The 12,623-nt window shown below is 44.5% G+C and overlaps 2 protein-coding genes across 2 annotated transcripts in view; both read right to left on the bottom strand.

Moving 5' to 3' along the window:
- Window positions 1-1,657: 1,657 nt before the first annotated feature.
- Window positions 1,658-5,275, bottom strand: mlnr (motilin receptor; the record flags this gene model as incomplete). Its single annotated transcript, XM_080514477.1, has 2 exons — window positions 1,658-1,965; window positions 4,492-5,275. 2 exons carry the CDS (start codon window positions 5,273-5,275, stop codon window positions 1,658-1,660), a joined length of 1,092 nt encoding a protein of 363 aa, XP_080370603.1.
- Window positions 5,276-7,352: 2,077 nt separating this feature from the next.
- The window catches only part of fndc3a (fibronectin type III domain containing 3A), a 52,670-nt gene continuing 47,399 nt past the window's right edge, over window positions 7,353-12,623 (bottom strand). The window contains exons 25-26 of the mRNA XM_080502539.1: window positions 11,133-11,257; window positions 7,353-9,913 (exon numbers count right to left, since the gene is read on the bottom strand). Coding sequence (XP_080358665.1) covers window positions 9,587-9,913; window positions 11,133-11,257 — 452 coding nt within the window. The 3' untranslated portion in view covers window positions 7,353-9,586. The remainder of the gene's footprint in view (window positions 9,914-11,132; window positions 11,258-12,623) is intronic.

Raw genomic sequence — 12,623 nt, 5'->3', positions numbered from 1 at the left:
GTGTGAGGTTAAAAGAAAAAAAAAAAAACCTGGGATGAGTCAGCCTGTCGCGACTCTATCTCTTTATATTTGTGCAAACTGAGGGTCAATGATTCAGCGGATCAAATCATCACCCAGGTACAAAGAGAATCCAATACTGAGACCTTGTTGAGGTTGAAACTCACAATGTTGGCGTCACCATTGTCGCACACAAAAAGAGAAGAATTCTGCTCTGACCCCCAAACATCAAAGACGGATTGAACAAAGTGTCTAGATTATGCGAGTGGAAACAATAAAAGCAATGAGCTATAGGTGCTGCTGACAGCTGAATATTTTTTTCTTCTCTTTGAAATGCACTTAGAAGAGCCATTACGGTATGAATATGGTGATGCAGGGATGTCGGCTGCCAGCTCGTATCTGCGTCAAAGCCCATTTGATATAATATAATAGCCACATGTGTTGACCTGCACGTACACAGAACACAGAACACAGAACACACACCTCAGGGCTCAGGTGGCTACACACACACACACACACACACAGTTTACCATACATTAAGCAGATTCAATCTTACAGCAGAATGTGACAACAATTTGAAAAGAAAAAAAAAAAACCTAACAAATGAATGCTCGTTTCACCTTGTGGAAAACGTCGTTTGTCATCAGCAAAATAAGGAAGAAGCAGTTTGTTCGTCTGAAGGACAAGACGTGAGAAAGACATGCAGCGACACGACAAAAACGAGGTAAATACTTCTGCAGGAAGAAAATGTCTTGACAATTCCAAATGTCTTGACAATTCAATTGTTGATTTTTTTTTTTTTTTTTTTTAAATAATTTTTGCGTTGAAGTGCAGTGAAGCACGCAGCCCTGTTTCTCTCTCCGAGGCCCAGCTTACACAACTTTTCAAGTGAAAACTCGTTGATTTTGCATTTTTTTGTTTCAGAAACGCTTCACGTTTATGAGACAATGTTTTGAAAATGACATCTGTTCAGATGGCAGAGACACGGAAAATCACTTGGTTAACATGTTGGGGCGAAGTTTTTGTAATGGAGCCACACACGTATGGGCTCACAATCAAGTGTGGCCACAACTAATCCGATTACTGATTACCACTGGATTACTAGTTACTTCACTGATTACTTGTTTTTAAAAGTAACTACATTAGATTACAAGTTACTTTTTTCGTTACTTTCAGCAGCCGCCGACAACACCCCCCCCCATAAAAACTCTGCCGATCCCGGCCTCCTGCACCTGCTGATACATATTTAACCTTTGACCTTCATTCTTTGTTGTATTTTAATGTTACATCCTATTGTTCAGTGGTAGAATCGTTCCTGCCGACATTGTGCTTATTGTCCATCTACTGAGCATGTGCAGAACAACTATTGACTGCAGCCATGGTGCACATGCACAATAGCACCCTTTCCTCTATCTAGAAGCGGACACGCCCCTGGTGTTTCCAGAAAGTGGTGTTTTTCGCCCGTTTACACAACGACAGAATCAGAGTTTTTAAATCGTTGTGTTTTCAGTGATTCCGACCACCGTCGCCATGTAAACGGACACCCAAAACGCAAAGTCTTGCTGTTTTCACTTGAAATTATTGTCGCGTAAAACGGGCCTTCCTCAGTTTCTCTCTCTGGACCCGGCCGGACTCTCTTGCCTCGTCACACCGACCGGTCTCAGACCCCCGTCAGGCTCTCATTCAGGGTGGAGATGTGATCGATGGAGGACAGCTGCCGCTGGCCGCGGTGGGCCTGCCGGGACCGCTGGTGCAGCAGGAAGAGGCGCTTGGCGGCGGCCCTGTACTTCCGCGACATGAGGTTGTAGACAACCGGGTTGATGGAGGCACTGAGGTAGCAGAGCACCATGGATGCCATGTTGAAGTTCTGGCTCAGGATGGCGGTGTCGTAGTCTTCCACCTGGGCGAAGAGGTTCCTGCCGATATGGTACGGCAGCCAGCAGATGATGAAGGCCAGAACCACCACCACTGCAGGGGGAGTCCAAGTTAGATCATGTAAATAAGCCTAATAAACAATATGGCTGTGAATTCAACACTATATCCACATCAACAGGTGCAATAGACGTATGCTTGTAAAAACTGTTTTCATGCACCGTGCAAATACCCCGAAAACTGACCGTGACAGGTTTTCAAATCTGAAAGAGAAGTGTGTTATTAGCAATTAATTCATAAAAAGTTACTCCTTTAGAAGATTTGGAAAGGATTGACAGAAACTATGGTTTAATTCTATGTGGCAGGAGTCAGAAGCATGAAAATCAAGAAAAATGTGATCAGTGTCAGTTAACCTTGTTTAACATTTATTCTTTCATTACTATCAAAAACAAAACATGTTTAATCCTCCACTTTCTGGCAGTAATCATGTCCATGTATCTTTTTGGTGCTCCATCAAAAACCGAATCTCTAAGAATAAAAATAGCCGCCACACTTATCACAGCTGTTTGTCCAGTTTTGCACCGATAAGTTTATTCACTTAAAACATTAAAAAAAAATTCACAAGGGATTATCAGTTTCAGGTTACAAGTGCTTATGAGGCAGCATGTGCATTAGTGCTTTAATACACTTAAAGGGAAGATTAGGGGGGGAAAAAGCCTCCTGAGTTCTAAAATTAATAAAACCTTCAGCTTCATTGCGATTGTGTGGGAGGAGATTCAGTGTGATGCACAGAAATACCTGGTTTGATTCAACAGAGCCACAAGGAACACACAGACACACACACACACACACACACCTCTGTGTGCACGTTAAACTAATTTATAACAAAAAGCTGATTAAGAAAATTGGTTTGGTGCGACGGTTAAGTGTCCTGTGATCTATGGTTTATGGACGCCTTTGACATTTATTAACGACACACACACACACACACACACACACACACACACACACACACACACACACACACACACACACACACACACACACACACACACACACACACACACACACACACACACACACACACACACACACACACGCCCTGGTTTCCTGAAGTGAGTGCCGTCTGTAATTGGCTCCTACAACGAAGTCACATTTCCACGATTCAGGCCAGCTAATTAAGAGCGTGCGTGCAGCAGAAAAGTCCGCCGAGAACAAAAACCTCCCGCAGATCCAACAGAGGACGAACCCAGAGATATCCGAGTGCGGTGAGCAAAACCACTGACTCACTGGTATTGGTCAAGGAATGCTGCCATCCCGCCTTCCTGTGACTCTCAGTCTGTTATTGGGGCAGTATTTTCAAGAAAGGCAATAAGCGTCTGTTCAATAATTGTAAGAAGACACAAGCCTGGTCCGCCTCTAACTAATTATCTGTGAATTAACAAGACAGGTTTCCATAAATCGAAGCTCCCACATCATGGATTGACAGATGCAGCGGTTGTGGCTGGAATAGGCGACTTTGGAGCGGAGAGGGGCCTCGGAAGACAATCCATTTTGGGACTGGACACACATTGCAGCTGGTTCGGCAACACCGGCTGAGATCGGCTAACGCACACCCTAATGGAAGCCTCATGATTACACATTTGGGTAATACAGACCTGTCAGACCAGAGTCCTTTGCTGTAAAACAGGGTTTCCTGCACAATATACCAGAGCAGGTAATGAAGCCAATTAGCCGTGCAGCGGCAGGACACGATTAGCCTGAGACAAAACAGAATAATAACGCAGCCGATATCAACAACAGCACACGTGGCGTCAGCCTTCTGATCAAGCGTGGCGGAATTCTACGATGCCAAAAAGAGATGGAGGATTTTTCTAGAAATATCTGAAAACTGCTGCGTATGCTGCGAAAATGACAAATATTCAAGCCAATCTATCAGATAGTTGTTGTTTTTTTTAATGCTTGGAATGACAAAAACTGAGTGTGTGGACAGATTTCAGGCTTAAGCTGAAAGACGCTCGAGTGCTGCTCTAGAAAGCCGTTTATTCTGTAATGAATCTGCCGTCACGGTGCTGGAAGATACGCAAGGATCTGTAAAAGAGGTGACACTCAGAAAACATGAAGGTTTGCGCAACGGCTTTCATAACTCAAAGAGCAAATATGTCCCAGGAACTTGGAAAAAGTACCTCGAAACAAGGCAGACCCTTTATACTCAGCTCAGTGTGTGGGTTTCCAGACAACCTAAATTTTCTTCAACTAACTGGTCCCCCTGAATCGAGGGAGGTGAATCTGTGACCCTAAATTGCCCCGAGATTTGTTTAAAGACAACAGACTGTGTGCGGCACACAGCCAGCCCGGTCTGCAGTCTACAGTCGACAGTACACACATTGCAGTGCATAGCCTTTGCATATCGTTCGTGTACGGAGCACGGATTTGGCTTTAAGGCATTTAATAAGTACCCATATCTTTACTGGATATCGGCAAGTAGCTAAAGGTTAGTCCGGGTATCGTCACACCCCAGACGTTTGTTCTGTGTGTCTCGTTACCTGATGTACGCAATAAGAGAAGGACGTTGGACTGCGGCTGAATATCGACGCACACGAGTTTTAAAAACGTCCTTACCGAGGATCTTGACGGTCTGCCTGTGGGACCTCTCTCTGGCCAGCGCGCAGGAGCCGTGCAGGTCGTTCTTGCTCTTCCACAGCTTGCACCCGATGGAGCCGTAGAGGAAGATGAGGCAGAGCATGGGGCAGAAGAAGTAGGTGGTGGACACCCAGATCATGATGTGCAGCTTCCCGGAGCTGATGGCGTAGCCGGTGTGCTTGCACTGGCCCGTGCTGTAGTCGGGGTGCGTGTCGTTGTCGTACTCCACCCCCAGCAGGAAGAGGGTGGGGGCCGCCGAGACCAGGGCGAACACCCACAGGGCAAAGATGATATACTGGACCCGGCGTCGCGTCACCACCACTTTGCTCCGGAGGGGGAAGCTGATGGCCAGGTAGCGCTCGATGCTGAGGGCCGTGATGTGGAGGATGGTGGCCGAGGTGCAGCCCTCGAAGATGTAGTGGTAGAAGCGGCACACCGTCTCGCCGAAGAGCCACGGCACGTACTTCCACAGGCGGTACAGGTCAAAGGGCAGGCAGAGGAAGATGACGAGGTCGGACACGGCCATGCTGGACAGGTAGAGGTTGGTGGTGGTCTTCATGTCCTTAAAGTACTGGATGATGAGGATGGTCATGGTGTTGCCCATCACGCCGACGATGAAGATGAGGATGCAGATGACGGTGACGGGGATGAGGGTGGAGGTGGGGAAGAGGGAGCCCTCGTAGTGGTGGTCGTCTGTGTTGTACTGTTCCATGGCCTCAGCTCCACCAGCATGAAGCTCCACCTGAGGTCTGGACCAGGGCATGCTGAGCTCAGTGAGTGACAACAGGGCGCACCGCCAAATCTGACTTTATGGAAGGAAGGAAGGAAGGACAGAGAAACATCACGAGGTTAAACATTGCAATTTGGGCAAGATTTTCTTCTTTAAATCCAAATTCTGAGAGTTTAAAATGGATTTCCTTCCATTTGGAGCAGCAAGTTAAAACCTTCTATTAAAAGCAATTAAGGCAAAGCAGTGCTCATCAAGTTTGCAAAATATATGCAGTTATTGCAATGCAATGTTAAGATGCAGTCCAAACCATGACACATTAGCCACTTAATAAACATTTATAGAAACCCGTGACTCTGTTAGAACAATGTTCACACCACCTTACTGCTATAATCCTGTGATCTTCAAGCCTCTGAGCTGAAACCTGCAATATAAAGACGTCTCAGCTGGCGACGATACCTTGAAAAATTGAGCCGGATCCTGCAACCTCTCAAACTTTTCTCGCTCCTTGTCACGCCACTCAGCAGCAGGAGAATCGTGTGAAGTGGAAGGTCCTGTCCTGATGCCCAATAACCAGTTGAGCCGTGGTGAGAGGAGAAGAAAGGAAGGAGCACCTCCTCCACACAGAGCTTCTCTCTTTGTGTGTGTGTGCTGTCTGAGTAATCTTCATAATCAAATGATGACAAGACAGATGATCGCATAAGGCAAAAGATGGAGGGAATGACCACCACCACCACTCCTGCTCCTCTGTGAGGAATGACTGCAGCTCAACATGTAAAGACAGTAAATACATCCACTGATTAATGCCTCCATTACTGACATCTTCACGCGCTTGGAAAAATGAGTGCCACACTTTCTACTTCTAGTATCACACTTACTTTTTAATTACCTTTCATTAAGCAATTAATTCCAGTTAATTAATAACCTTAATTAACTTTTTTTTTCCCCCCCTCGTTGCTTCATCACCTCACGAGCAGTTCAGTTCAGGAGCAATGACCTTTTATAACAATACAAATGACGCTCAATCAGCACTCAGACGCAAGCTCAAATATTAAAAGGACCAATAAATGATTTCTTTTGGGTCAGTTATTTCAGTTTTCAGTATTAAAAAGCAAGGTTTACCTAGTTAGTGCACCATGTTCTTGTTACAGACAGAAATTTACTCTCACAGCAGAATTAATGGGTAGAAAAGTAGAAAATGACTGTGATCGCTGTTTTACCATCTATCTATCCATCTGTCTTGTGATGGAAATGTTCATTTCTTCTATATATAGTTTAGCTTTACTTGTAATACATTAAAGAGTTTTTTTGTTTTACTCTTTTAGATTTCAACACATAAGTAATCAAATTCTAAAATATCAAACCTCAATTTATTGAATATATTATCTAATTATATATAAAACATAACCACCCTAATAATTTGATATTCTGTGATTTTTTTTAATTTTTATATATATATATTTGTAACCAGTTTGCTTTCATCACTTCCTGTTCAACAGGTTTGTTTTGTGTCCGGAGCATTTTTTACTCAACAGAAACTGGACGACGCCTCGTCCATCAGGATCAAGTCAAGCTTCACGAGAGGCTCGCTGACCCCCGGGTGCACCGCTCCACCCCGTTTCTTTGTTTTTAAACCAAGTTTCTCTCGTTTTTGGTCTATTCAACTCAGTTGCTCAAGAAGAGCCGAAAGATTTCACAACGGGGCGACCGAGAGGAAATGTTGGCAAACAACACAAATCTCCAGTAAATGGAAGTTTAGTGAAATAGTAACTGTTAAAACAAGCAACGTGGTCAACACTAAGCTAATAGACAATGATACAGATGACGCAAATTCCGCGAAGGCGAAGTTTAGCGTTAATGAGACGAAGGTCCTGTAAACAGGAGGTTAGGGGAAAAGTAACCGAAAGCCAATAGCCGCTAATGCAAACAACCACTTAGGGAATTGGACAGACGGAGGCTCCGTTGACACGTTTCAAGTGAGGAAAGCATCGTTTTTGCATTGTGGCAAATTCGTTTGAATGCTAATGTTTTGGAAACGGTGTCGTTAGCATGTGCGTGCGCAGCGTTCCACCCCAAGCGTTGCTGGAAAGGATGAGTCAAAACAGTCCCAATGTGAAGAATTAGAAATCTTTTATTGTGCATGGATCCTCTGTAGATATCATGGCTATACAGATACACTTTCGATACATATCTATGATTATACATTTTTTTCCCATAACGAACATTGTAAAGTGATATGTCAGGTAGTATGTATAGTATAACAAATTTCTCATTTTGGAATGTACGGTGTATGAGGTAACTGCAAACATTAAAATTACATAAAAATGGTCTCTATTTTGTGCATTTTTTTTTTATTTTTTTTTATTTTTAACTCATTTTTGTAGCATTTTGTTAATCTCCCCATCCAGAAGGTGGTGAGTCAGGGGTGAAGAGGTGTTAAAATGGCACAATCGCTATCAAAAATAGGAATTTGAACTCTTGAAATGACAAAGAGAAGAAGACATTTGCAGAATGTCTGGAGGACCAAATCATGTAATTATCCAGGACGTTTTTGCAAGGTACCTGTAATTTTTTTGTTTGAACTTCTTAAGATTTGCAACAGCAGTCGGGTTTTTTTTTTTTTGTTTCTTTGGGGGTTTTTTTTGTTGTTTTTTTTAAATCTGCCCAGAACCAAACAACACTACAGCACTGAAAAACCCCAGTGCTTGCAATCTGTCACAAATACTCAACACAGAGAGACAGAGAGAGAAAAAGGCAAATTTAGATTTACAGGAAGTACATAACACATTTTTGTATCCGCCACTCGCGCGACCTGATTCGTGACTACTCAGGATTTATTATCTTCTGGTGCAGAGTATTAACTTATATTACTTCAATATTATATAAAAAAATATACTTCACACATGTATGACCTGACAAAGGAAACCAAAAGAAATCTCAATACATCGAACTACTTTCAATTTCTCGCACAATTATGGAGGTTTACTAACATCAAATGAATGTTTGCAAAGGTATAAGGAAATAAAACGTTTTTTTTTATTGTTTTATAAGCACTAAAAGAAAAAACATCAAAACTTAAGAAATTTAAAAAAGAAAAAAAAAAAAAAGGAAAAAAATTCACCCGAGATTTTTTTGTCTTCCTCTCCAATTAAGGCCTCTGAAACAACTGGTATGGACTTTAATCCCTCCCCTCCATTACTTTTTATTTCATCATCTTTTTCTGCAGATAGATTTGCTGTTTCAGTGACACATCATTTGATACGACAACTTTTAAAACACCCTACAACACAAGTGGGGCTTGCACAGTTTCAAATTGTGTTTCTATAAAATGCATCACAAGACCCAGGACGCAGTCGGCCCGGGTTTGTTCTTTCACTAAGGTGCCGCCCCCCCCCCCCCCCAAAATAAATGGAATAAATAAATCTATCAATTACTGGGGAAGAAAGTAAAACAGAAACATACGAGAGCATACATTTTTTTTGTGCTGAACAACAATATCTCAGAGTAAAGCAGCTGCATGATTTGGAAAAAAACAAGCTACAGTATAATTATATGATAGTAAAAATAATTAGAATTCACTGTTAGGTTGTTTTTTTTTTGTTTTCTACCTTTTATGCCGAGTGCCTCCTCCTCCAGCTCACGGATCCTCTTCACTGTACAAAAATATACGAACATTTCCCCAGTCCCAGTCATTTTTGCATCCTTGAACATTCTGAAAGTGCTAAATGAACGCTATGTTGTGGATCGGCAACTCTGGCGTCGGGGAGGTTTTTTCTATTTTTTTTGGGGGGGGGGGGGTGTAAGTCCCTTTATGTGGCCCTTTCCAGCTTTCCACACAAGCGCAAACACACACACACACACACACACACACACACACACACACACACACACACACACACACACACACACACACACACACACACACACACACACACACACACACACACACACACACACACACACACACACACACACACACACACAATCTGATTTTTTTGGTTTGCCATTGTTGGGGGATGGGGGGGGACGGACGTCTATCAAAAAACCTACTGGACAAATAATAAATGGAAATATAAATAAGGACTATTTCTATACAGTTGATATTTGCGCCACTTTCCCCAATGACACCCTCGACACTGACCGGGACGCGTTCTCAGAGGATCACATCACAAACTGGCGAGGGGCGGGAAGGCGGAGATGAGAGGTTGCGTCCAGCTCTCACCCACCGGCCCGTCCTCCTGCTCAGGGGAACCGGAAGTACAAAACAAGAACAGAAAATAACAAACCCATGACGAGAGAAGGGGAGAATATAAAGCTATAACCCTGAAGCTGGGCGGCGCAGGCGGCTCATTTGATGACAAAGTACTGGATGACAAAAGCGATGAGGATGGCGATGACGGCGAACACCATGAGGAGAAGGAAGGCGCACTGCTCGTCTGTCAGGCTCTGCCGGGCCCGGCCGGACTCCGAGCCGGTCCTGGGCCCCGAGCCGGCCGTGCCGGAGCTCAGCGCCGCCGCGTCGCTGCGCTGGGGCGACAGGGTCACCGTGGGGCTGTAGGGCCCGCTCAGCTCCGGGGCGTCCTGGCACTGCCGGATCGCGCACACCCGGAAACGGTAGTCGCTGCTGGGCTGCAGGTTCTGCACGTGGAAGGAGGTGGCCGAGCCTTTGTACGCCTGCGGAGGAAACACTGGAACGTAAACTCACGGCGGGTTCCAACTTTCTCATGATGGGTTTTCAAGATCAAGAGTAAAAGCAGAGCTGCCAGTTCTCGCACGTCAACAAACAAGCGTAACAATGAAACAACAATAAGCACTCGTTAATCCACAAAGAAGGTCGGATTCATTTCTCCCATCCGATTTAAACAAAACTCCACAATATCGTAACAAGTTGATGGATATATTGGTGTTATCTAATCTTTCATAGTCACTTTTTGTTTTTTTTGGTCTTTGTTCTGGAAAGCGTTTTTGAGTGTATAAAATAAGGAGCATCACGGGAGCTGCCAATGTGGCGTCTTGTTCACAGTCGGTCTGACGTTAAGGAGCCAGGCTGAACCAACGTTATTGAAATTGACAGATTCCACAAAAGAAATGAATGAAGCCACTTCTTGGTTTCCTCGAGTGTCGGTCATAATGGGAACGTCTATTGATCCTCTCATTTCACGATGGTTATTAAATGACCAGCCCGTGTTCTGATTCCCGAGGGGCGTGGTGGCGCGGCCAGTCGACACACCCACAAGTTCTCAGAGACACTTTGGTTTCTGGAGGGACACTATTTTTTTTTTTTAAAGATTATGATTCAATTAGACTCAAAGGACTAAAACAACTTTTCTACTTTATAAACAATGCAGAAAAATAAACACTGCGGGAGGTGAAAGCAGCTTTTGAAACCCAGAAAATGATGGAGCTTCAGACTTCAGACTTTCAAGCAACAATCCTAAGAAATGGATGAATCCGAGGTGGGGTTTTTTTTTTTCTTTCTTTCTTTTTTTAAATGCCGGCCACTGAGGCTGACAGAAAGAAGAGGAAACGAACGGAGACGGCTACCACATATTGCTACTTCCTGCTTCAACTGCCCTGTATGATGTGATGGGGTTAGCATAAGCCTGCAGAGGCCATTATTTCATGTTAACATGGCTGGAGGCCGCTAAGAGGGATGGATGCGCTGGCAAGGGCCAGACACCTGGGATACCTCACGGATCGATGACCTTTACATAATGGGCAATTTAAAGCCTTCGGTGACTAATACAAGACCGGCACCAAAACATTAATGCCCCGGATCCCGTCTGAATAAAAAAAGGCCGCGGTGATGAATGGCGGGTCAGTCGGAGGTAATGGGGAAGGACATAAACTACAACACGGGAGCGCTAAACCTTCGGAGGACGGCGTCGGGTACCTGTTTGAACTCTGAATTCCCCATCATGCACTGCAGGGTGTAGATGACCGAGTCGCCCTTCATGGGTGGGAGGGCCTCCCATGTGACGTCGCAGGAGTTGTCGTCCAAACGCTCCACTTTAGGAACTGTGGGGTTGAAAAGGGAGAGGTAGGGTTAGAATCAAGGCGTGTTCCGCAGAACCATTAAGCCATCCAGAGTTACAGTGTGTCCTTCTCATTACACAAACAAACAACGGCACCCACTAGTGGCCCAACGTGAAAACTACTGCGGCAGCAGAGGCTCCGCCCCTCGATGTGAGACTTCAAGCAGACAACAGGAACGTCATTGCCAAGTGAATTTCTCTTTAATTCTTCTTAATGACTCGCTTCCTTTCCAAAGTCGTTCCACAAATCTCAAAGTTCTGTCAGGTCTCGTCTGACACTGGAGAGGTCCGAGGGTGAAGAGAAAACACCCCCAAAAAAAAAAAAACATGAAACCTGTTGAAAAGCGCTGCTTCACTTCGAGCTGAAGCTCCTGGGGCCATTTGCATGTGGTGCTGCGATGGAAACCATTAGCTTTAATGCTGAAACAGTACTTGATTTAGTACGAACAGTGACTCGGCTGAAGGATTAAGCGTCGGCTCGAGACGACGACATGAGACTTTTTCCCCCCCATTAGCCGAGTACCATCACTGTGACTCATGCTCTTCTTTAGGTGGGTGGCACTTTGAGCTCAAAACAAGAAAGACATGTGGCTGGACTGAACTAGCAAAGTGCCCTGTGATCTCAAAAAAACAAAACAAGCGGTATAATGCTGTGACAGAGAAAGGTTTGAGCCCTTTGTGTTATTTATGGCATTAGACTAGAGATGGAGAGGGTCCACTTCACGCTGCGTAGGAAGACAAACAGGGTTTAGTAATGACGACGGTCTGGCACACGACCGCCTGTCTGATCGGAGGGAAGGAAAGACCAGGTCCTCATTACTGACTCCAACGCCCGGGATCAAACGAGCTGTGCAGAGGCGGGCGGAGGCCAGACCACACCCATCTACAACCCACTGCACTCACACTCCACTCCACCTGCTGCCGCCGCACCCATTCCCTCAAGCAAGGCAGCAGCGGGTTGCATCGAGGGTTCAAAACCCAGAGTGGTTGCAAACAACAACAACAACAAGAGAGGGGAACTAACATAACCGAGGAAAGAAAAAGCGCAAAAGACAGAATATAATTGAGAAAATGGAAGTAAAAAGGAGGAATAAGAAAGAGAATGGTGAAAAAGAGAACCGGAATGGGTGAAAAACGAGTGAGAAACGACAAAAGAAAGATGGACAAAAGAGAAAGAAAGACGGAATGAAAGATAAGACACACAGAGAGGAAGAGATAAAGTGAGAAATAAAGAAAGCGAAAAACTGAAAAAAAAGGGCGAGAGAGAGAAAGACAGAGAAAGAAAAGACAGCATGAAAAACAGAGAGACAAACAGAGAGAGAGAGAGAGTGAGAGAGAGAGAGAGAGAG

Source organism: Blennius ocellaris (assembly GCF_963422515.1).
Source record: "Blennius ocellaris genome assembly, chromosome: 2".
NCBI lineage: Eukaryota > Metazoa > Chordata > Actinopteri > Blenniiformes > Blenniidae > Blennius > Blennius ocellaris.
This window is presented reverse-complemented; position numbering and strand designations above follow the sequence as displayed.